The sequence below is a fragment of the Struthio camelus genome, chromosome 1 (assembly GCF_040807025.1).
Source record: "Struthio camelus isolate bStrCam1 chromosome 1, bStrCam1.hap1, whole genome shotgun sequence".
NCBI lineage: Eukaryota > Metazoa > Chordata > Aves > Struthioniformes > Struthionidae > Struthio > Struthio camelus.
Window position 1 is genome coordinate 79957309 of NC_090942.1, and position 25917 is coordinate 79983225.

The window sequence follows — 25917 nt, forward strand, 5'->3', positions numbered from 1 at the left end:
CCATGGGAAGCTTCAATTTTTACTTTTTTTTCCAACATATACACTTTTGCTTTTCCTACACGTATTTAATACACACTGAAGTGTTTAACTGGCTCATTTGGAGGCAGCCATCCCTGAAAATGACAGCAAATGGGAAGTAGAGAAGATTTAAGGGGAAAAAAAAAATTCAGTGGCTCAAAGGCACAGCATTTCCCCTGCTTTTTAAGGAGGGGGACAGCAGCAGAGCACCGGACCGAACGGCAGCACCGCCGCCGCCTTCCCGCGGCGCCTTCTCACCGCCCCCCGGCGGCGCTGGCGGAAGGTTCCAGAAGGCCGAGCCCCGCCCCCCCCCCGGCGGCCATCTTAGCTGCGCGCCTCGCCCCTCCCCCCCCCCCGGCCTGTCAGGGCCGGTGCTGACACAGAAAGCAGAAAACGGGAAGAAAAGGGGAAGCAGGGGATAGCCGCCCCCCGTTTGTGGGGCGAGGCTGACGCCGCCTGCCTTTTCCCACCCGAGCCCACCTAAACCAGAAGACGAACCCCCTGTGAAACCCAGCGGGGAAAGGCCGACCCCCGGGGTTTAGCGCTTCGATGCGGTCCCGGCGGGCAGCGCTCCGCCGGGGCCGGGCCGCCGCCATTTCCGCGCGGCAGGGGGCGGAGCTGGGCCGCGCCGGGGCGGGTGATGGCGGCGGCAGCGCTGCCCGCGCTGGCGGCGCGGCTGGGGCGGGCCGCGGCGGCCGGGTCGGCGGCCGCCCGCCTGGATAGCGTGCGGGCGCTGACGGCTCTGTTCCGGGAGGCGCAGCCCAGGTTAGCGGGCGGGAGGAAGGAGGAGCCGGCCGCAGCCACGTGGGGCGGAGGAGGGAGCTCCGGCCGCGGGTGGTCCCTGCGGGGCGGGCGCCGCTGCCTACCGGGGTTGGGGGAGGCGGTTTGCCTCGGCTCGAAGCTCGGTTTTTTGCACTCGGTGTTGCCTAAGTTTCCTCGGGGGGAGGGGGGGATGCGCACTGAGAGGGGCTCTCTGAGGGTGTTCAGCCGGGGGTGGCGCAGCTCGTGGCTGGGCGCCTTTTCTCCTCCTCGTTATAGCTTGTTGCCCCGCGGGCTTTTCTCACGGGCGGTGGGGGTTGGCCCCGGGGGCGGCTCCTGCGTGTGGTAAACTCTCTGCTCCTCGGGGGCCGGCAGCCCAGGGCTTGTCCCTGCTTTCGTACCGGCCCCGGGGAAGAGAGGAAACAGGAAAGCTTTCTGTCTCTCGGATGCCTCTGCTCCTTCCCTCTGTGAGCCAAGGGCAGGTGACAACAGTTGCCCTTTTAGGCACGTCCCTTTAACTGGGCTTTTGCTGTAGGAGTAGCTGCTGTGGGGCAAAGTGCAGTCCTGGGCCCTGTGCAGGCTAGTACAGCATGGCTAGAAATGGGTAAGAGGCAGCCACCCGAGTCCTTTGCAGGTGATGGTTTCGTACAGCACAGCCGCGGTAGTGAGCGGAGCCCAAACGTGAGCAAGGCCTTTGGGGAGAGGGTGGTTTCTGTAGGCCTTGAACGGCTGTAGGTTTGAGCAGCAGAACAGGCTGCAGCTGCTAAAACCAGAGAGAAAGGTGGATGTGCCGCCTTCTTAGTATCTTCAAGAGGTGAACAGGAAGCATGCGTTTTTACCGTACAAAGCAAACGGTCAGTGCAGAACGTTCTTGTGCCCGCACAGTCGGAGTGGGCCTTGGTAACGCCACACAGCTTGGCTTTAGCAAGGTTTCTTGGGCGTGCAAAGGTTCAGCCACGTGATTGTGCTTACAGGAATGGTTTTAGCCCTTTCTGGAAGGTGGGAGACTGGGTAGATTGGTTTGAAGTTCCCATGCACTTCTCTTAACACTTGCTGCTTGGAGTTTCTAATGCCTGAGATTGCTAGAGGTAAAGAAAGAAGAAATTGAACTTTCAAAGTTAGTATGGGGAGTTTAAAAAAAGTAACAAAGTTTTATGCTATTTTGTTAATTAAATACATATTTAGAAGTTGAGGATATACTAATAAATATCCCATTGTGATCTTTCTGTGTACAAGGATTAAAAAGCTTAGTTTTCCTTTCTTTCTGTGGGCAGAGAAGACCTGTGCAGGTTTTGGGCTTGCATTGTGATGCTTTCTCTGCCTCTGTTTGTTGCCTCCCTCCATCTGCAACTGTGGTTGACAGAAGGCTTATATCCCTCAAAATAACCAAGTTTTGTAAGTACAAGTGGGCTGGTGGAAGAGAGACGCTGTTTAATCGCCCTTCAAGAGAGGAGAGGTTACGATGTGAGTTTATATGCTAGTGGCCATGACAAAATGCACGTGAGAGCAACTTCATAAGTGTGCCAACCCTGGAGAATACTGTTGTTGCTATTGAACCGGAAGACACAACCCACTGGACACTCGATATTTGAAATCGCAAGAAAACAGGAAATAAAGGTTTTGGAAAATCCACAGAACAATTTTGAATGAATTTCAAGGCCTATTTACAACAGAACATATTTCCTCATCTAAAAGCTATGAAACAATCTCCTCCTTCGCTAGTTTTATGGATTAATATTTAAAGATTTGGAAAAAAGGCTATGGGAGGAGAGTGCTTTCCTTTTCAAAAATATGATTTAAGTAATTGTAGCTGATGGTTTTAACTGTAGGTGAATCTTTGACATAACACAGAAAAGAAGATTGTTTTTAAAAAATTAACGTTAGCAATGCTGCAGAACAGTTAACTGCAGTCACTCTTATTTAATGCCTTTGAAGCACACACTCAAATTGCAATGCTATATAAATGTTTAAGTACAAGAGTCTCATGTCAGCTTTCTCTAAAGAAAATCATACTGTACCAAACAACCTTTTAAGTCGTACGCCTTTCTGTTAGGATAACTTCTGCTTGTTCACTTAGGTTTTTCTTTCCCATTGTAGGAAGAGATTTGACTTCCACCCAGAAAAATCTCGTTTGAGCATGTTCTTTTTCCTTCACAGTGAACAAAATTGGAGAGATCTGGAGTTCTGTCTACCCTTGCTGATATCAAAAAATTCACATTCACAGTGAAGACAGGCATTTCGTTGTGTACATCTTGTTTGCTCTGTTAGAACAGACAAAAGACTTCATCTTCTTATTTTACTGAAGATTTTTCAGTGCAAATCTCTACACGCTTTAGTTTTTTCCTTTCAGTCTTAGGGTAAAATTTGTCCTAACTTGATTCTTTTTCTGATCTGATATCCAGTTAAAACTACTTGTCTACAGCATAACTCTGTAACAAGAATTACTCTTCCGGGGTTGAAATGCCTTTAAGGTGTTTATTTTAATTGTAGGAGTCACTAGAACACAAATAAAAGTCCTTGTGTTTTTTTTTTCCTTTCTGTTTTACCAATTTAAAATAATTGAATGTTGTATACTAGTACATATTTTGCATCGACCACTGATTTCTGTAATTTGGAGTCAGGAAATGACCAAACAGTTCCATGTGATAGTCCAACTCATTGCATAGGTAAAAATAAAGGAAACTGCCATCAGGCTGAAAGATTTTAGAGTAATATCAGTGTTGTATTTAACTCGGATGACTAACAGGTGATGGTTCCATGTGGCATCTTGATTCAGTAGAGCAAACATGGCTTCTGTGTGGAGGAAACCGAGCCCAGTTGGGTGTTCCTTTACAGAACTGTAGCTCTTCTCATGTTTAGAAGAATTTGTGTCTGTATACGAGTGGATGTATTTGCCACGTATACTGTGGTTCATCAGCTATCAAATCTTCTTTTTGCTTGCATACCTGTGTGTGAAATGGCAGCAGCTCCACCACTTCTTGTAGGTGGAAGATTCAAGTCACGTGAATGTCTATTCTCAAGAAAAAAGCAAACTCCAAATCTTGTTTCCAGTTATGTAAGCGCCATTGTGTTTTCTTTATGACTGAGGGCCACGTCTGTATTTTGTGTTTCTTGTGCCACTTAGTTTTGCTTCTGTCCTCAGTATGATGTCTCTCAAAAAGTATCCCCCCTGCCCCCTGTAGCTAGTTCTGACTGGTGGCTTATTTTTTATGTGGCTGGATTTTTGTAAGGGTATTTGTCTTAGTCTATAATATGGTGAGATTGTAGAATAAAATGATATTTCCTGGAGATCTGAAATCTAAGGTAGTAATTGAATGATCTGTTTGTACATGGTTTGATTTAATGGACATGTGATCACTTTTGGTAAAGGGTAGGAAGAATTTCTAATTGTGCAAATGTCTGGATATTTGAGGCAACAGCAGCACACCAGTAATACTGTATCATCTACTAATGTTTGATCCAGAAATTTTAAAGCCTCCGTTAGGGAAGACTTTTCTGTGCGAAAATACTTGGTTTAATATTACTTTCCATTTCATCTCATTTTCTTCTGTTCTTAGCTTAGGAGATATTTCTCAACTTTCTCTCTTAAAACTTCAAACCTAACTTTCCTGTTTGGTCTTGAGTACGCAGTAAGTCTGTTTAAGGGACAAGGAAGCTGCATCTGGATTTTTCTTTTGTTTGACTCTGGTCAGAAGTATTGGATGAGTAAATTTATTGTGCATTCCTATAGCAATGCCATAAAAACTCTGTGGTGTGGCTTTTTTTCCCCAGCATGTTATGTCAAATCTGAGTTAACCAATGGTTTTAATCTGTTGCCCTTATCTCCTTTGTGAATATATTACCAGTGGAGAGTATGTGAAGCTATAGTTTGGAAACATAGTGCACATCTGTGTGGCAGATCATCTGCAGATGTGCACACCTGTTCTAGTGAATCTGGTGAATCTTAAGTGTTCAGTGCAGTACTTCAGTGTCAGCTCTGTGATCCATTCATTTAGTATCGGTCTTTGTGCTTACGATTTTGTACTGTTATTTTGTTAAGTCTTGATACACTAAAAAGTGGCATAATGCTTTTTGTGTTGGGGTAGTTGCCTGCTAAAATAGACAACAGTCCTCTTTCTCCCTTGGCCTTGATTCACACACTTCAGAATGATGGTTAGTGCAGCTCCTTGCTTTCTGCATGACATCTCTTCCTCAGTGTGAAAGCTGTGGCAGACTATAATGAAGCTTCTGCTAGCTGCTTCTGAATTATCTAATGCTAGACATAAACTGTGGTCATTAAGTAAACCAATTCTAATTCTTGCAAGAACATGCAGTGTCATCTGTAGTCGTGCTAGCTATTTGCGCTAGGGAGACTTCCTTTTAAGATTCCAGAGTGGCTTTGGAAAGCTGTGAGAAACACCCGACAGCTCCATCACAGCCCTTTTGGCCCTTTTACTTGAAAGGCCTTGCATGTGAAGGATGGTTAGAGGTTATTACAGAAATATCGTGTTATGTCAGTTATACCTTTTCTTATTTAATATTAACATGAAGATTCTTTTTGATGGTGGAACTTTTTTTCTTACTATGTTTCAGAGAAATGGCAGAAGAAAGTCTGTTTCAGAATCTCCTGGAAATCCTGATGAAAGCCTCAAGTGAAATTGAACAGGCGTACAAGGAGTCCTGTGAATCGGTAGATGTAGACACTTGTCTGCTGCTCGTAGCAGAGTGTTTCAGATGTCTGAGGAATGCTTGCATCGAGTGTGCCAAGAATCAACATGTCATGAGGTATAGTTAGGATCCATTTTAACCCCCACAAAAATAAAACCTTCTGATGTTTGTGTTTCTATATAGAGACTCTTATTTTACACTGCTGCGTTAGTTGATTTATTAACTGGTATTTCCTGCTTGACTCAATCCCTAGAAACAAAAATATGCAAGTAACAAAAATAGCTGACCTATTTGTAGGTCAGTTTGGGGCATTGCTGAATAATGGAAGGAAGCGTTTGTGTCCTTAGTATGGGTTGATTTTTGCGGGTGATACAAGGCTTTCAGAAGTTGGACTGTAGATCTACCCTTTTTACTAGTCTAATTCTTCTTCTTTTTCTGATAATGTAATGAATAAATAAACAGCTTTAATTTTCAGTTGCAGGATTAGCATTTTTTAACACATATATAGATCTATCTAGCACTCATGGCAAAGTATACTATATAGAATTGTGCAAATCAACCTTGATATGTGTACAGGTAGACTGATTATTAATAGGTAATAAGGAGTTAGTCTGGCTCCTTAAGTGAGCCCGTCTGTTACAAGATTATGGGGATGCTTAGGATATAACTAGCTGTAATTACTGAAAACCTGGCAGTATTAATAGGCCTGCAATTGAAAACAAAAACAAAAAAGAAAAGGAAAGAAAGCTGTTGCGGGTTTGTTAGGACATGAAGAATTATTATGGAATACAATTGTAAAATCTGGTTTCTTGAGATTTTTCAAATCTGGTTTCCTGAATGAAATTGGATTCTGGCGTGTGACAAAGTTCCAGCGTTTGTTTGGAGGCAGAATTCTCTTAAGAGAAGACTACTAAAGTGGCAGGACTACTTGTTAGAAGGCTTTAGTTGTAGAAGAAGTTAAATGTAAGTTCAGGCTCCTATCTGTTCGTTCCTGCCAGCGCTAGCATTCGTGATCATGTTGTGCGGTGGGTTGGAGAACTGCTCTGACAGAATACGTATGCATTTGTTTATTAACGTGTTTGCTAAGTGGGTGTTCAGCTAGACTGAGTTTGCTGTTGTAGCTTACTGTAGCCCCATGGTCACTAGTGTTGGCAAAAGAGAAGGAGCAAAACTGCATAGCTAGGAGTTTTGATAGGATTACCCTTTTCAGTAGCATGACAAATATGACCAAGTTCTTGGTCTAATTTTTACTTTCTAATGGAGTTCAGATATACAACCTGCTTCTGAATACAAAATAAAGTCTGCAGTGGTTGCACCTGTGCAGCGTAGTTACCCTCACTAGGCAATTGGCATAGCCTTATGCCTTTAGGAAGCTGGATGCTAATAACTATACTTCCCTGAGGTTGCAGAAGGGGGCAGGTGGGTGTATAGAAGGCTCTGACTATGATTGTAGCATGAATGACCTTGTGGTCAGTCATCAGGTACTGTTTTGGCTTTGTAGCAACATATCTGCTTATGCTGCTTTAAATACCGCATTGGGTGCTTTGAGCCAGCTAGAAATCAGCCATGTATTTGTGTTGGTTTTAAACTGTTGCAAATCCACAGCTTGTTTAGGGATTAAATGTCCTGAGTGATCAGAAGTTGTAAATGAAAAGAAAATCGTGTATATTTGGTTTTGGTTTGAAGTGTGTGATGTTTAGATATTTAAAAAAAAAAAAAATCTACAAATTTTTTGAACGAAATCAAAACTGATAGTTTATAAGAAGGAATGCAAAGATTTTTTTCTTTTAACTTTAACAATAGGAACTTGGGTCTGATTGCTACATCTGTCCGTTTGATCAAAGTACTTCATGGAGCACAAATGAAACAAGAATCATTATTGACTGGTAAGGCTATGAATTTTGTTAAATGTGTAATTTGCACAGTATCTTTGCATGGGGAGTCACATGGTGATATGTCAAATTATTGATGTCATTTATTTAAAGAGTGAGCTTAATTGTTTCTTGAATAGTAGCATGCTAATTCTGTTCTTCTTTCTTTCTCCCTTATTGTGGATGGTGGGGTGGAAGGCCGAAGGAGTGCGCATAGTTGATATTTTTAAAAGTTGACTAAAGAAGTTAGGAGTTGGGGGCCTTCTATGCTGCTTGGGAAAAAAGTCTCAGCCGAAATCTTTCCTTCCTTTTTCCTAACTACTCCCATTGTATTTTCCATCAGCTGTTTTCCTGCAAACTGCTAAAGGGAGATAGGTGGAAACCACCTTAAAATGGTTAAGGATATTTGTATTGGGAAAAGGAAAAATTCCTCTAATGGGTCTATTATAAATATGTTCTGCTGTTTTATTATCACTTCATCTGATCTACAAACATACTGGAATGAAGAAACACTCTTGTTTCTTTCCTTGATGACACTTAGAAATAATTTATCTGACTCCAGGAAACAAATGGGATTTTTCTTCCCTGCCCCTTCCCTCCCCTTCCCCTCTTGCTGGCCGGGGTAATTGCCAAGAACTAAGTACTGATTTGAATGCTGTGCTTATTTCCTTAATGGATGAATCTTTTTCAATTTTTTATGTAGTGGAGAGAAAATTTGACTTTCATATCTTTCCTGTTTAGTGTCAGTTGTTGCTGTCTATTTCTACCAAACTCATTTCGTCAAACACTAAGATATTTTTCAGATTGTGTTTCCTTGTGTGTGCATGTGGAGCTTGATATTGTGCACTGGACCCTACTGTGGTTATAGAGAGTAGGGAACATCTTGTTTCTCCTGCTGCTTTTATTTCTTCTCACTCCCTTTACTTAGATGAGGTTTTTACTGGGTTCCTGTTGCTGTTTTTTTTCCTCATTTTGTGAAAGGGATGAAACTAACGTCATATAGTGACTGCCCCCAAACACCTTTATGAAGCTGGGGAAAAGCAGTGAAGTCGAGGAGGCTGTTTTTCCTCCCGCTGCTGCAATTGGCTCAACATGAAACATTTTGGCATGTGTCGGTCTTGTGTCTAAGCCACGTTCACTGCTTCATCACTTGCTGGAATCCTTCCTCCAGGGGAAGATGAGTGATGCTAGTACAGACTTTCGGTATGAGAGGATAAGTACTAAACCTTGTGGACTGCGAAAGGAGGCCCCACTCAATGAATATAAAGGGGAGGAACTGGTAGCATGTAGGAGTGCCTCTTGAGCTATGTTAGAGTCAAACAAGGAGGATTGGGACAAGCCTGGAGGGCAGGAGTGTCCTGCCCACAGTTGACCTCTTCGTAGACCAGTAAGAATAGAGGAAGAGTGATGGGAACAGAAATTCTGGCTTTGTCCAGCAGGGCATTGTCCTTACTAGGGTCCTTGACAGTAGTAAGATAGAAAGGCTGTCCTGGGAAGTTAGACTTACCATCTTCATCTTACTGAAAGCATCAAGGTTGCCAGTGTGAGTTTCTCACAGCATCTGGAGGGGACTGAGTAGGATGTGTACCCCTTTCTTGTTGGTTACTTGCATGGCATGAGGTTTTCCCTTCAGTCTTGGGGCTGCTGACCCGTCCTTGACAATTTAATGCATGCATGTGTGCTGTTCCTCTGCTGATGAATATGAATGCTGTACAGCAGTAAAGGAAAAAAAGGGAGGGGGAAACCATAAGTTGATTAACTGCTTTGGACTTCTTTTCCTATCTAGAGGAGGCTGTAAAATCTTTTTTATTACCCTGGGAAATTAAGGGGGGAAATTGACTAGAAATTTTTAAACAGTATTTCAATAAAAAGTGTTTTGTAGCTCCGTAGTCATTCATTGTAGGATTTTTATGACAAAAGAAGTTAGAGTTACAACTAAAATGTGATATATTGACCCCAGAACAGACAGTTCATTTGATACTCTGTATAGTATTGATTGGGTTGGGAAACCTCTGTGATGAACGTGGCTTAGGTAGTCCATTTATGTTAGTACGACAGAAAGATTTATGGACAAGAAAGTGTTGCTTGCTCCATGCTGAGTGATAAGATTAACTCGATTCTAAGTGAAAATGAAGCTGGTGCCTAGAGCGCAATCTCCTTCCAAAGTGCATACCTCAGAAGGTAACAGTTACTTTCAATTTGGGATTATTAGAAGTACTTTCAAGTGAGGTAAATTCCTAAATTGGACTTAGACACTGTTGAAACAAAAGAAACCCATTAAATTAGTAAATGTTACTGTGTTTACTAACTATATTTCTGCTTCATGGTTTTCCTCCTCGTATTTCATATGTGAAATCACATCCTAAGGCTGGAGTAGCAAATGTATTTTGTTCCTGCAGATAATGAGGTGTTAAATGGAATGTTTCAAGTTGCTCATTTGGAGCTCTGTCCTGTTTCCACATTTAAATGGCTTCTTGGATCTGATGATCCCTCTTGGTGCCTGTCTGTATCCTTAAGGTATTTTAAATACCTTTACAAGAAGTATTCATCAGTGATGATTGATGGCAGCCTTTCCTTTGCTTCAACAGCAACAGTCTACATGAAGTATAAGGACAAAGAATTAAAGCGGTATTTCAGGGTGAACAACACTAAATAGTGTTTTTGTCTTTAGTTCATGCTAAAATGAAAACTCCCCCAAAACAAATCATTGTAGCCTGAATAAATTTGAAGCCCCAACTTTAATGTATTTATGAAAGAAAGAGACTGTAAATTCTTTATGCAGATTGAAAACTCCCTTTAATCAGAACTGTGATATGTTTTCACTCTTTTATCCGTTCATGACTGTTAAGTCTCTCTGAGCGGCGGTGGTAGCTTTTGTAGGAAAGTTCAGAATGTACTATAATTTGTAATAGATAAAAACAGGACTGAAATAGAGTATATATTGCAACTCTGGCGGGTACTGTAACCAATGTGGTTGTATTCAGGGAAGGGAGGAACTGTCTGTTCTAATGCTGTATTAGTGATTAAAGCAGCAAAAAAGGAGCTACCATACAAAGTGCTATGTTTAAAAACTCTTACTAAGATTTATTCACTTAAGTCTAGACTTCTTTGCGTCTTCTCTGCTCTCAGAAATAATTTTATTAATAGTTTACTTTATCTTTGTTAGGCCCACGATGTTGTTATACATGTTTAATTTGGGTCCTCACTTAAATAGATTAATTTTGGCGAATATATCGCAGTTTTCTGTGTGTGATTCGCTTTCTTCAATAAGTGCAATTGGATAAATTCGTTTATGCTTGTAACTTACTTCTCTCCCTGCCAGCTGTGGAAAAAGCTGTTGTCTTGAGTACCTGATATGCCACTAAGGCAATGGGCCAGGAAAGCTGAAGGTGAGTTGGAGCATCTGTCCTGGGATAGCTCTCTAAGACTTCAGATAGTTCAAAAATATTATTTAACTCTTCATATACAGCAAATAAATGTCTGGCAACCCCACTTGCAAGCCAGCCTTCCTTGTAATAATGGTCTTCTCTCTTTTTAATACATCTATTGAGAGAGCTTTTAAGCCTTTACCTTGTTGTGTTGCTGTTTGTCCCCGCTCTTCCTCCCTTATTTCCCAAGTTTATTGTCTTAGTTTCAGTTGCACTCCATAGGCTAATTCTTACTCTTGTCTACTCAAAATACACAGTAGTAATTTGCATCCTGAGCAATTCATATCATGTAGTACTTGGAGGAGGTTACCTGCTTAAAAAGTTGCAGTGTAAGATAAGTGAAATTCAACAGCCAGATGAGTGCAGGAGGTTGGTGTGCAATGATGCTAAACAACTGTTTATCTCTAATGATCCCTTTCCTCTGGGTAGGGTCAAGACTGATGAGTGTCAGATAAGTGACCCCTACTTGTAAACGTGTTCGTTTTCAGACGTGTTCCAGTGATCCTGCTTCCTCTCTCTGCAAGCGAAGGAACTTCCCAGTCATTGAGTAGGGAATTTAAGCACTATGCTTTCTGGACAGTCTCTGAAAACTAAGCTTGTCCTTGGTGTTCTTACAGCTATAAACAGTGAAAATCTAGGGAGTGGATAATTGTGTAAGGTAGTAATTACCCTTAGATTATAGGGCTTGGATAGTCTTTGCAGAAAGACGGACAAGATGGCAAACACTACCCTCCAACCACTGGGTCAGAATTACTTTGAATAGGGGTTGAAGATGTTGGAGCAGTACCTACTCATCCTGAAATGCTGTATGCAAGAAGGTCCATTGCATTTCCTTGTTAACTGCTTTAAGACCACAGTCTTCTAAGAAATAGGTAATGAAGCATTCAGAATTTAACTTTGAGTGTTATGAATGAAAGATTTAAATTTCTCCAGAGTGTAGATTTAGTGGGAAATTTCATAGTACCTTCTCCATGTCCCTTTTGTTTCAGTTTTTTTTGTAATTAAAAAAGCCCCATGATAACAAACTTTTTTTCCCTTGTGGATACAAAGACCAAGAATGCTCACCAGAAGAACAGGTTATGTAGCTGCCAGATGAACTTTAACTGAACTGAAAGCAGACCCGGATCTCGTAAGAGCTAAGTAGTAGTTCAGTATGTTAGGGATTGTAGCAGATATAGGAAATACCCTTGTCAGAAGCCCAAGCAGAAAATCTCCTTCGCTTCATAGCATGTGTCTTGGTTTTCGTTTCGTTTTTTTTTTCGCCCCCTATAGCAAGTCTTAAGCTTTGCAGCAAAATCTAGCAGATCTTTGGGAAGGTACATTGAGGATTGTCAAGATGCTATATCTTTAGATTTCAGAGTCTGAGATCTGGATTAAGGATTCACCTCTAAAATATGGAAAAACTAGTCACTTTGTTACTCCCTGATAAATCATAAAGAGGACATGCCAATTCTGAAGCAAGCTTGTATTCAATAGGCTGTGTCCTGTCTGATCCTTCCATTGATTTTTTTGGGGGACAGAAGGAGCTTTAATCTTTTTGTTTGTAAATAGATCTCCTCGAGCCTTTCACCGCTTCAAAATATTCCACATGCTGAAGAATGTGCTTTGAACATAATTGCCTAAAAAGTATTTATCTGCCAAAATACTTTGCTCTCCTGAAGGATGAAAAGGCACTGAATAACTGATAGTTAGTTGCTCTGTGTGGGACAATTGGTTCTGTGAGTTCTCTGAATGAGTTGATTGTACTCTCTGAGTAGAACTGAGTGCAACTGCGCCGTGGATGCAATGCAACAGTGGAGCAATGCTGTGATTGTGTGCACCTACTGAGGGAGGTGCTCTGAGCATTAGACCAGTGTTCCTCAGTTCCAGGCTCCTAGGGATACTTGAGCTGGCTTTAAACCAAGTAGCATATAGGTATCGTTGTGCTGTGCTGATGCCATCTCCATCTCTGGAGGTTTTAACCAACCACAGTAATTGGCATAAACATGCATTAGTAGGAAAATATTAACAGCTGTGTTAGTGTTTATGGGACAGCTGCTCCCGGAGATCTCGGTCAAAATCACACTCCAGTCAAGTTAACTGTTGTACAAAGGTTTAGGTTGTTCCCTGCTCTTCATATCATGAAGTCCAGAAATGCTGAGTAAATTACAGTGGGCGATAAGTTTGGTTCCTTGAACAACAGTTTGACTTTGCTTCCACTTTTCTGAAAAGTGTACAGATGTAGTTAAACTGCTGCAGATATTCTGTTGAGAATAGCACTTAAAGCAATCCTTTAAAAGCAGTGGTGAAATATGAGTCTGAGTAGAACTTTAATACTGTACTCATGATAAGAACTTGCATACTTTCTGGTAGGATGTTTAGCAACTTGACTATCAAACGCCTAACACCTGCTCATACCTCCTTTTCTAAAGGAAAGTATGTGGGGAAATACAGAATATCTTATTTTAAATGGTTTTAAAATACCCCAAACGCCATGTGCTTACAAGGTAACTATAAAGAAATATTTCTTTGGGCAGAAGAGAGGAAGGCCTGTGATGCTGTTCAGTTAAAGACGACCACTGTTTGAAAAGCGTTCAGTGCTTTTCTCTGCCTGCCAGCAGCATTAATAACTACGTGGGTTCAACTTCAGTTAGATGTTCTTTCAGCTGTCAAACTGATTAGGACCAGATCAGCTATTTTATGTATCTTCTTTCAGTTAATGAAAATCCAATTGCTTATGATCTGTTTTTGCTTGATTGGTTGATCACGGTCTTGGAAAGAAGTGGATTGAAAAGTACTTCTTTTTAATCTGTTAAAGCTGAAGAGAAGTACTTTGCGCTGGAAATAAATGAACATGAATAAAGCAGAATAAATGTCAGTAGGTAGCCTTTAGGAGTTCAGAACTCTGTAAAAATAAAAACAACTTGCCAAACATCTCTCCTTCACATAGATTAAAAAGAAGAAAAAAAAAATTAAAAAAAAAAATAGCATAAGGGTGTGAGTGCCTGTAACTACAAAAATAACAAAGGTAAGGTAGCTTAGGCTGTATATAGCTTCCAGATGCGTTACTGCTTGCAAAAGCCAGATGGGGTGGAGGCATCTTGTCTTTGATGAAATAACAAGAAGAAACCTCCTCCTCCTGAGATCCACAGAAGGAGAACTTCACACAATTGAGCAAAGAAGGGTACTTGAGTTCTTTTGTAAACTCTTCAAGGTGAGGACATGCCGTGTTTAAAAAGCTACTGAATTGTAAGCTGTAGGGGTACATGTAACACAGGAAATTATGTTGACGTTCCTTTGAGAGATCTCTGAAAATGAATAGGGAAGGGGAAATCAGGAATTCCCAGAAGCTGCACTAGATGGCTTATCCTTTCTAAAAGATTGTTAACTAGAAGTCATTTTCAAGGCTTTACAGAAAATATGTTTAATCAAATGTTCTTGTCTTCCTAAAGGAGAATTTGAGTAAAATAAGAATGTTTAGTTGTCTTGGCAAAATTAGGCCTGAAAACAGAAATGATGTGAATTCGTATCAGTTAAATGATTGAAGTGATTTCCGCTTCCATGAGAAAAGTTTATTTCTCCTAGCCGCTCGGGTCTGTCCTTACTTACAGTGAAACTAAACTTGAGCTATTTCTTTGCTCCGACCTGTTCCTAAATCTGCATTCAACTACTTGCAAATTGGAAATGTTTCGGAGAACAGAAAAGGGTTAATGTTGAGAGTATGGAAAAACAGAGGAAGGTGATATTCTCAAATCTGTCAAAGGACACAAAATTGATTTTCCTTCTTAATTTTTTAAACGGGCAGTCCCATATCCTTACCTATTCTTTGATTCTTTTCAATATTTTATTTAATGTTGTGTTTTTCTTCCCCTACAAGGCAATAGCAACAGCTGCACTGTTTGTTTTGGTCCCATTGAAAAGATTTTGTCATGGCAATGGGAAAAATGAGCTAAAAGTAAATATTCAGACTTTTTCAGAACTCACCTGACTTGTACCCCTGCAGAAGCTCTTACTTTGAAAATCAAGGCATTTAGGGCCTACCTATGGGCATAAGACTCTAGCTATCCAAGACTTATTTTTCATAATTCCTTTTTTTCTCCTTGCAGTTAATCATTTGGAATGACTGGTCATTCAGCAATGTATTTTATATTAACAGGAAAGAGAATGAGAGTGGCCAAATACCGAGGCTCCGTATTCTGTAACAAACAGCCAGTACTGACCCAAAGTCTGCCTCTAATTCTCTTGTGCTTCTATTTTATTTCCTGTTCAGTATCTGCCTTGTTTCTGTTTTATTTTTAAAAAATATTTGCATTCTGCTTTCATTGCTTTTTGTAGTTCTTTAACCAAATTGCCTTAAATAGTTTCATTCCTATATAAAACAAGAGTAGTAGGAATATAGTATATGAAAAATGAATATTTTAAACTATGCCTGGAAAGCGTGATGGAACAGTAAATTTTTACTAGATGGACTTCGTAGCAGACTGAAGATCCAGTGCTCACCCAGTGCATTTGGAAACCACTGTTAAGTTTTATTGCCTATAAACTGAGGTCTGTTTTTTGCTGTTTGAACAACAAGTGTCTCCACGCAGACTTGGTTACAAGGGTTTGATTGTAACATAATACAGTTGGGGATGTAACTCTTAAATTGTGTCTTGGAGACTCAAATTCAATGGCTACTAAATTTAAGCCAACAGGACTGTCCTCCTAAAAGTTAATCCTTCCTCTCTTCCCACATCAATGCCTTCTATATTTATCTCTGGAGGAGGAGGGCAAACTAACTGAAAGGTTGTGTGTGGTTTTTTGTTTTGTTTTTTGTGAGCAAATACTGTAAATTATTACACTGCAAATCCATTGTGCAAGTCAGAAATGTAATGTGCTGATTTATGTGCAATTAGAGAGTAAATGGTTATAAAGCTTGACCCATTCCAGTTGTCATAGGAGGTCAAAAAAATCACGAACTGTTAATAGCTAACTTAATCAATTTAAGTCCCTAGCCATACTGACTTTTCTTTCAGGGATGAGGAAATGGGGAAGAAGGGAGGTTTCTGAATGAACATGCAGTCCATGGAGTTAATTCCCAAAAAGCATTATGAAAAGAGCACGTCTCGTTTCCTTAGACAAAAAGAGAATATTTAAATCTTCTCCCCCAATTATTTTTGTATTTGGGGTTTCCTTTTGCCTACCGTTAGCACAATTAAGCTACTTATATTTTACAGCATAAATAAACCGGATGCTAATTTAAACAGACTTTTTTAGTGATATAAATAAGGGGCAGCCCTGATCGTAGGAGCTGCCAATTTCCATGTGTGATCTTTGCTTTGTCTATCGAGACTTTTTGGATGGGGAATTGGTGCCAGTACTTTGCTGCCACTGTTAAAGTAAAAACTGTAATTACATTGTCAAAATAATATTTATAGTATTTTTGGGGAATAATTGTGGGAGCGTGATGAATATATTATACTCATCAAACTTTTATGTAAACATAAGCATGAGTTTTTTATTTGAGTTATTGGTGTTGTTTTTGGCCTTCGTGTTTTTCCAATCTGTAAAAATAATATTGGGATTTTCATGGTCTTTGTAACATTTGCAGAGGGTATGCCCTAATGATCAGTTGATACACTATCTGGTAGAAGTAAACTGCTATTTGCACTTGTATTGGGATTTTAGTTTCATGTTTCCATAGCTTAAAAAATATCCTGTGTTTTTAGAGTTTTGCTATACCCTAATTATTATAGCTCAGAGCTTTTTACTACTTTACTGAATAGGAAAGTTATAACTGGTTTGTTGTTTTAGTACTATTTGGCTTTTTGTGTGTGTGTGCTTAGCTCACTAATTTATAAATTGGACGTGAATTTGACTGCTTCTGAAAGGTGATGTGAATATCTCCAAGAAACATCCATGCTAGGAAGCAAGTGCAAGGTTTTTTTAACAGTAGTACTGTTGCTGCTGTGCTAGTTAGGGATGTAGACAGAACTTTAGACATTTTGCTGCTGGGTGATGGTAAATTACCAGGTGGAAAAATACCTCAGTCCTGTCTGTACTACAGTTTTAACTTCAGGACGAGTCTTTCTGCTGTGTTTTAGTAAATATTGTCACAGCTTTTGAATGGACTTTCTTCTGAACATCTATGGTAATGATTTTGGCAGTGCAACCTTCATCCTTCCTACATAAGTCAAACATGATGTCACCTTCTCTGAATGAGAAAGGTCTCTTGGTCCTTAGAGTTTGGTCCAAAATGCATTAAAGGCGGTGGAAAGACTCTGACTTGGGTGGGCTTTGGTTCAGGTCTTTGCTCCTTGGCCTTTTTTCAGAAACTGCAAGATAAGGAGCCAGTCTTCACAGCTCTTTCAGCAGTCCACAAAAAGAAAAAAGCCAAATCTAGATGAAGACTAGTCAAATAGTAAACTGTTCATCTAGTAAATAATAAACTGGTTTTTGTATAATACAGCAATAATGCCATTTTGAATAAAAGCCATTGTTACCATTATTTTCAGCCTGATGCATCTCTGTTCGCATGCATGGCTTGCCTGTGACTTCTAGTATGAATATGGAAACTTTACACAAGCCTGACTTTGTTTTTCTCATTTCATGACATCTGGAATGGAGTGAGTTTTGAGGAGAGTGAGTTCAGATCTGTTGAAGGGCAGTTTTAGGGCTAGGGACACTATTTAACTGTGACATTTTTCTTGTGTTAACAAAAAAGGGAGGGGGAGTGAGGCTTCTAACTTGAGAATAAAGGCTTGAGGAGGGCCTGAATTATCAATTCTAGACCCTTGTTACCACAGGCAATAGTGTTTGTAAGATCTTGTTTCCAGATTTAGTGGATTCCAGCTTGTTGTGCTTATCCTTTTAGTCCTGTGAAAGATTGTTACGCTCCCTCCTATTTTTAAAAAAAAAAAAAAAAAAAAAGCTTACTAATTCTGGTCTTAACTTTCCTACCTCGTTTGAATCCAGTGGGTTTTTTTATTTTTTTTTGTAGTATTTCTCCTACTTTGGGCTACATCGCAGATTTTTCAAGTCGCTGTCTTGATTCTGCATTGACTGATTTAAGATGTGCTAACCCGAATTACTGTGTTTACAATGGACTGTGAATATACACGTACAAAGTTTTTTGCAGTGGCTTGTTGAGATACAATCTGAACTACAGACCAGATCCTGTCTTGAGAGATTCACCTGTCTGGCGCTGTTGACACGGCTGGAATTGAAAGCAGGCTTTGGAATAGTGACAAAAAAGCTAGTGCTTTCAAACAGTTCAGTGTTCTTCGTACTGATAATCGAAACTGTCATTTCTGTGATATTCATAGAGAATTATTTTGATTGCTGTACTGGCACACAGTGGTGGTGGCTATCTTAGAGTCACTGTAAATCATTCTGTTCCTTCTAGGAGAGAGGCTAACCTGAACTAATACCTTTAAGTTGTAACAATAAGTAGATCAATGGACTGCCTTGTAGAGTTCCCCTTTCTAGTTACTGATTTTTTTACTTCTAGGCAGTGCGTGTAGGCGTGTAGCTGGATTTTTTTTTTTTTCTTTGCTCCTGCAATTTGGAGGCTTTCTGGTACAGCCTGCCAAGATGTTGCTGATTTATGACACATGCATAGTGGTTTTATAATGTGGACTGATACCCACTTGGAGCACAAAGGAAATGAGTTTGCTGATGTCCATTTAATTAGAATGGTTTCTGGTTACTCTGGTTGAGGTTTGAAATGAACAGTAATGCCTGTATTTCTGTGGACCTTTAAACACAGTGTTCTGTAAGCCCTTTCCTTTCCTTTCTTCCTTCCTTCCTTCCTCTTCACTGTCCCCTTCCCCTACCAGCGAGTATGCCAGTAAGATTCATCATGAAGCAGATTTTTCATCTGCATAAATATATGTAATTCGAAACTTACAGAAATATCAGCAATGGTGTCCAGTGGTGGACTGTAAAGGCAAAGGTGTGAAAAAACAAAACTGATGTTCTGTTATGGATGGAAAATTTCTTCTGTCTTTTGATGGAACGCTATGGTGCTTCTGCTCTGCCCTGGCATTATACACTGGTTCCACAGCTCCACAGGCAGCTTTGGTGTGAGCAGGGACATAATGAAAATTATAATGTTATCCTGAAGCAGCTGCTCTGTAGCTGCATTTCTAGCTTCCCCCTACATCAAAGGCAGGAAGAGGAATAAATCTTTATCTCATAACTGGTTGCTAGGCTTTGGGCAGAAAAAGACAGGCATCAGTGGGGTTTGCCAATTATTTACTGTCTCTAATAGATCCTGTGGTTAATGGCAGTGACGTGCATAGTGCAGGTCATGTGCTTCTTTCCTGCGATGTGACTGTGATGGCGGAGAAGCAGTAGAAGAGGATGGTTTTTGTATGTTCTTATGGGATGTGACCAGATCTGGGTTTTGCTGCTGTTTTTTCTGCCATGTCTTCAGGATTGTAAGATCAAGATGAGAAGAATGGGGCAGACAAACTTTCTAATGCAAAGAGCTTCTTAAATATAATGCAGGGAGAAGAAGCTTAGTAGTCCTCACTTGTACTGAGGGGGAACATCCTTTCTAAAGAGTCCCCAGGGGTGCCTGAGAGTGCTAGGGGGGCTCTAATTACTGAGTGGAAGGTCTGTACCAGAGGATTTCTTAAGTTTTTTCCTGTTCTTCCACCCTCCAGCACATGTCGCTTCATGTGATATGGAAGGTATCATAACGTAAGGAACTGCGAAAAGGCAAGCAGCCTCTATGCAGCTTTGGGGCTTCTCTTTTCCTAAGGGACTTCATGATCATATGCAGTTGGCCAGCAGGCTCCTCAGCTGTGTTTGACACGCAGGGCATTGCTGGTGGAGAAGAAGCTACAGCACTGTTTGAGGAACGTTAAGTTGGCTGGCATCATGGTGGAGAGCAGGAGAGGAGGGACCAAAGGGGAGAGTTGTGTGTTTCCAGCCAAGTTCTTCCACCTTCTGCTCACTTATGAGAACAACTGGACACTGAGAGCCTAAACTCATGAAAAGGCTGGTGCCTGCAGTTACCTTGAGAGGGGATTCTGAGCGCGCTTGCAACTTCTGAAGGCTTTGGATGTGGGGGAGGCTATAAAGTGTGTGAAACCACTGTTACTGTATGTTAACATGGATATACAAATACTAAATGTAAGTTTACTTGCTGGTCTCTGAATCAATTGCAATAGGTCCATGGTTCGTTGTTGGCCAGATACAGAATATAGATGGTTCAAAGGAGAAAAATGTCTGATATCCGTTCCACAGACTTAGAGAAAAAATTAGTTTGACTTTTCAAGGGAAAGTATATGCGTTCAATGGAAATTTTGATTTAAATGAAATAACACCTACAATATGCCATCAAAAATATAATTGGAGAAATTTACTTATAATCTTGGTTAGTGTTTTACTTTTTTCTTTTTTTTTTTCTTTTGACCTGTGCAAGGTATCGTGTAGTAGTGTGTCATATGGTTAGATACCACGAAAAACGCTTAGTGGGTGGCCAGTCTTTTTTGTTATTTTTCTTGGTTTCCCGGCAAGGTTTAAGTCCAGGTTGAGACTCCCCAGTACTTCAAATTTGCTGATTTTGCTGGAGCACGCTCTTAAAAGAGGCATTGTCTTGTTAGATTTCAGGTCAACTTTTAGACTGAGTCGAGAAAAAGATTTTAAATTCTAATGCATGTAGCAAGTTTATAAATACAGCTCCCAAGTCTGTAAGCACTTACACGTTTCACTTGCATAGGTGAATAATCTCAGGCATGTGTTTCTGCTACTTGTGGGAATATAACAGGAATCCCATTTAATATGCCTCTAGACTGTAATAGATAATTTATTAAAGGAACGAGCATGCCAGTGATGTTCTGTTTTTAAATTACCAGAAGATAGAGAAGAGCCCTGTTACTGTGTCTAATGAGCTTTGCTAATACTGTATGAAATGGACTTCACGTCAAACAGTGGACTGTTGAACTCTTTTCCCAGTAAATGCACAAATACACTTTTAACAGGATCTCGTAACAGGAGATTCAAAAACTTAATTGACATTAGATGCTAATTTGATTAATTGTCTAATGATGGCTTCCAGCTTCCTTCTCCAATTCACTTGTAACTTTACATTTTGAATAAGGTGGTGGTGGTGTGTGTGTGTTTTTGAGACATGTTCTCAGCTGCAGTGAGAGCAAACTGTTGATATTTTGCCTCAAAATTTATCTTTCAAAAGCAGGATGGTTGTCATGTATTGTTCTGTTAATATTAGAGTTGGTATTTCCAGAGATGAACAGAAACTTACTAAACACAGCCTTCTTGGTATTCCACAGATGGTAAAAATGGGTTACTGGTCTGCATTGAAGCAAGTGCAGTATGATCAAGGCAGAAATATAATTGGTAGTTAGACATTCATCTTATTTACAGAAATAAAATACTAAGCACTTTTTTAATAACTTGAAATGGCGGAGCCCGTGTATGTATTGTACATCCAATTTGAGTAGTCTAGACAGACTGTTTTCCAAGGAAAATACATTTTCATCAGTATTTGTGGTATGATTCATGGTGGTGAAGAGGCAAATAACTCTTTTTATGACTGGAAGTTGCTTTAACTTGCAGCCACAAGGAAACAAGTCAATGACCGGATGACAGTGGTGGAAACTAACATTTTTATAGTAATAAAAGTCTACACCTTATGCTGAGTTGAAGATTTTATTTTTCCAGTTATGGCAACGTATCACAAATGTTCTGCTGTTGTTTACAAACAACCAAATGAGGTCTGTCTAGTGTCTTACAGCATGCGATTCAAATTTGTAAAGCTCACAGGCAACTTAAAAGATTTTCAGGCTGTCAGCTGGCTGTGATTTGTTTTAAGTACTTGTATATCCTTGTGCACACACCCAATGTAGAGGGAGTAGACCATCTATATCTACCATGCATAGTTAATAATAAGCAAGACAGATAAAAGATATTTACACTAATTAACAAGCCTAACAGTTGCGATCTGGCAGATGTTCTAGATCTCCATACGTGCTTCAATTGAATTTATTTTATATTTTTAGGTAACATCAGTTTATGCTTGGACTACATGGATGGCCCTTCTTATGAGGGAGAAAAATAAAAGGCAGAGTAATGTTCTTGTAACTATCACTGCGCTGTCTGCTGCAAGTGAAAAGAATGGAAATGTTTTCTCATGGTTGTTGTAAACCTCTGTAGGTGACGTTAAGGTTTTTCAAAGTGACTAGTGAGTGAGTTCACTTTTCCTGACTAGAAAAAGTGTACTAGGAAATTGCAGGATTGTAGTCTAATTATCTGTTAGGAAAAAATTTGCTTTCTGTAAGGGTTACATGAAAATAAAATTTGTGTGAATATAAACATCTAAATAATAAATACTACAGCGAAATATGTTGCATAATAACGTAATGGTTGTGTGTGGTAATCCAATCAGGAAAGATACTGGGAGTAAAATTTTAGTAACTTTTGTTGATAGAATTTAGAGCTGCTAAGTCTCTGTTTAGCTTCAGTGCTGCAACTGAAATTTATTGCAAGTATCACAGAAGGAGATAACATGTTGGCTTTTTTAAACATGCTTTAAATCTTTGTCCTAATGACCGAAAAGATTTGAATTTTCCTCTTGTCCATGATCTGATTCTGCAAATGCCACTATGTGAAATGACTTCCTCATGAAGAGCAAGGCAAAGGATCAGGCTGGTGAAATTGTGTGTTTTTCAGACCCTCTGGGTAGTACCACAATAATTTTTAAATGAAAAGTGTGTGCTGGAGCTTGGGTTAGTCAGCATACATTCACAGAGATGGAAAGGCTGAAATAGAGCTGCTGTCTTGAAGGTACTGAACTAATGGAGTGCATTTGAGCCATCCTGATGCAGGGCCTTAAAATGGCACCAGCTCTCTGACCTTTTACAACGATGGTATTGAGCAAGTCTAAAAGATCAACTTACAGGTAGACAGACATTTAGGTACCAAAATTCATTAAGGAAAAAGTCAGTGTTTCTCCTTGTACCTGTTGTCCTGTTGAATAAAGAGGTGTTTTTTCTATAAACTAGAAAATTCTCTGTAACTAATGCAGGCTGATTGTGAAAGCAACATGTAATCTGAGTATTTGCATTTGCTAAAGAACATTCTGCTTTTATAGGAACCATTGACATTTCAATGGGGAGAAATTTCTTCAGCTCTAGGGTCAATCTGTGTATCAGAAGCTACATCTTAGTACATGTAATTTCACAGTGGTTGACCATCGGGTTAAAAATAGTCTTGTTGACCACACACAGTGCAACTTTTTAAATTAAAATTTAGCTGTGCCTACAGCTATGGTATTATTTGTTAAAGTTAGTGCTTATAGATAACCAGCATTTGGGGGAAGGACTTAAGACTCTTAAGTGTATCACTCCTAGGGAAAGGACATATCGTTTTATAACAGTCCTGAGTAGTTTGTCCCAAATGCCGGCTAATACAGCTGGAAAGAGTGGTTGGCAAATATTTTTAGCTTCAGAAAGATCTGTAAGTCTTCAGAAAAAGTGAAGTAGCCTTTTTGTTTTCTGAAAAGGCCAAAAAAGATGGTTTATAGAATGGATAATAAAAGTGTTTCAGCTGGTATTCTGTATAATAAAGTCTGACTTAATAGGCTTTTAGATTTCCTTGCTATTGTAAGGACGAAGAAACTGTTGGAGAGGAGAAAATCGGTAGCTGGGGTTGCTCGAGGTTTCTAACCACGGTTCAGTGATGTATTGCAGTAGTAAAGCCCAATAGAGCTAATATGTAATAGAGAAGCACTGAAACTGAATGCTAAAAAAGACTACCATAGTTGAGTATGCAGTACTCTCCTCTTTTCAAAACAAACAAACAAAACACACACACTGCAGTAACACATGCCTGTCCTGCCATGAATTAACAGCTTAGGTTTTATTTTCTTTAAAACAAAAACAAACCCTAAGCATAGATTTCCAGTGTTCAAATCAAAATTCGCTGTTGCTTGGTATTGGTACTAGGATAGTATATTCTGTGTGGAATTCTCTTTGGAGAGAAATGCTGCATAATACCCATTTGCATGCCCCAGGACCAGGTGCAGCTGCGATTCCTAGAAGCATAACTGTGCAGCTACGACGGATGTGATGGAGAGGACGTGCTGCGATGAGCTACTCTTTTAATGCTGTTGCTGCTCTTCAGCCCTGGCTCTTTATCCGTGATTACTAGACGTGGCACGTGGTTCTTCACACTCCAGTACGCTATATGTTATGTCTGGTGTATGTCAGAGACCTTGCATCAAACTGCATACTGTGAAATGAAGCATGTCTTTTTGTAGTAGCAGAGGACTTGGCTGAATCCGCTTTTTCCTGGGGAAGGAGCGGTGGGGGGAAAGGAGTTCAGGCACTGTAGAAACAACGTAGCATAGCGTTGTTTTGATAGAGCATATGAATTGTTTGTACACATGCAGAGCTTGGTACTATTTTGTGTAATTCTTATTCCTGGAATAGCTTAATTAACTCAAATATTTGTAGACTCACACCTTCCTTTTAAATTGCTGAGGTTCGTCACACGAGATGGAATTATTTGCATGAGGAAATATTGCAGTGTCAAGACATCTTATTTTTTCTACTTAACTGTGAATAGATACAACTGCTTTTGCCTCACAAATTTGCTGTTTGCCCATATATTGATTTGTGTTCTCTAATTAAAAGAAAAATGTTAACCGTTACTGCTTTAAAAATAAAACACTGAGGGATTAATTTCCCCCTGCCTCCGGTACGTCCACTGAATTGTCATCTTTCCCCATATCCTTCCACATCCAGGAAATCATGATCAAATAAGGAAAGTGTTAAATTAAATAACTGTTGATAACTTTCACAAATGCTAATGCTCTAATGTGTAACTAATGGAGAATTTATGGAGATTTGTTGTTATATTTGAAACATGTTTCATTGTTGTTACAATAAGAACTTCTTTTAAAAGATTGTTAACGTTTTCCTAGCCTGCAATGTTTTTTTTGACATCCTAGTCACTGATGACCAAAGTGCAGTTGCTAATTGAAGAGGTCAGGTAATTCAGGTAAAGACTGAAGTATAACCAAACTACTTCATATCACTTCATATCTCTTCCAGAGTTCGTTCTTACCTACTATGAGAACTATGAGAAAGGAGTTCACCAAGAGAAATAATATCCTATTCCTAGGATTTATAGCCCTGTTAGTTTTTTCTAGCAGGAAAGTATTTCCATGAAATGTCCACTACAGAAATAGTGTGCCTGTTCTTGCTGTCCTTCAGAAAAATCCTGAGTCAGCAGGATGGGAACCGGGTGGAAAAAAACAGTGGAAGCATAATGCTTGGCAGAAAATAATTTAAAAAAGCGTAGATGTGCAGAAAAAAGAGAACAGAGGTCTTAAAAATCAAAGTGTAAAGCAAAAGATGCTTCAAAATACGCTATAGAGGACATACATATTACTGGCTTAAAAACATATACAAAAAAAGGTACTATTCCCAAGAATAAGCCCAAGAAACCTCATTTTAAATGTGCTTTCCTTTTCTTCCCAAGGGGACGTATGCCCAGACCTCTGTAGGAAATCTGGCTGCCAGCTGGCATGCCACCTTTCAGAGAGACCTTCTTTTGTATTTTCAAAATCTGGCAATCTCAGCTACCACGATCTGTATTAAGCTGCCGTTTGTAATATCTGTTAAACTACGTTTTAATATTTAATTTTAAATTTCTTTGCCAACCTATAATGAAGGGCCAGGCTATTGAGAGCTTTCAGTAGTGCCAGAAAAAGTCTTTGAATTTAGTGGGGTCTGTGGGTCGCCTTTTTTGTTTTTTATTAATTTCCATCTTTTGGCTTTTGGGGGACTCTTGGATATTAACTTCTACAATGAAATACTTTGTTCACGTATTTTAAATCTGTATTGAGAAGAGACTAGAATAAATCCTTTGTAATAGTAGTAGAATTCTGGCATATTCACTTTAGTGTTAAAATTGGAGACAAACTTGCTTGGTGCGCTGACTTTCTTTTTTTTCCTAGGGTAGAAATCTGAAAGTGTTGAGTACAACACTATATTATGGAAAGATTTGTCCAGGTACCTATAATTTAATGTGGGATGGCAGATTTGGTTCTCTTGCTACAACTTGACCTGCCGCAACAAATTTTTCTAGCTGTCTCTGGGCCAGCTTGGGGAGCGTGCATAGGGAACTCTGTTGGTAGCAGGCAGAGCTGCTCTTGCAGAGTTCTGGTGATGACAGGCAGCCCATTTATGTTAATTTAATAC

At 39.8% G+C, this 25917-nt stretch overlaps 1 protein-coding gene across 8 annotated transcripts in view; it reads left to right on the forward strand.

Annotated features, from left to right (window-relative positions):
• Positions 1–479: 479 nt before the first annotated feature.
• Positions 480–25917, forward strand: part of ATXN10 (ataxin 10) — a 98737-nt gene continuing 73299 nt past the window's right edge. For 4 of the 8 annotated variants that reach the window (XR_011142507.1, XM_068952141.1, XM_068952177.1 and 1 more), the window contains exons 1-3: positions 625–783; positions 5350–5541; positions 7228–7310. Coding sequence is in view for 5 of the 8 variants with exons in the window: in XM_068952141.1 (XP_068808242.1) it covers positions 659–783; positions 5350–5541; positions 7228–7310 (400 nt within the window). In the remaining 3 variants the exon portion in view is untranslated. Of the gene's footprint in view, positions 784–5349; positions 5542–7227; positions 7311–25917 lie in introns of all 8 variants that reach the window. The other 4 variants (XR_011142485.1, XM_068952149.1, XM_068952156.1 and 1 more) reach the window with 3 other exon arrangements.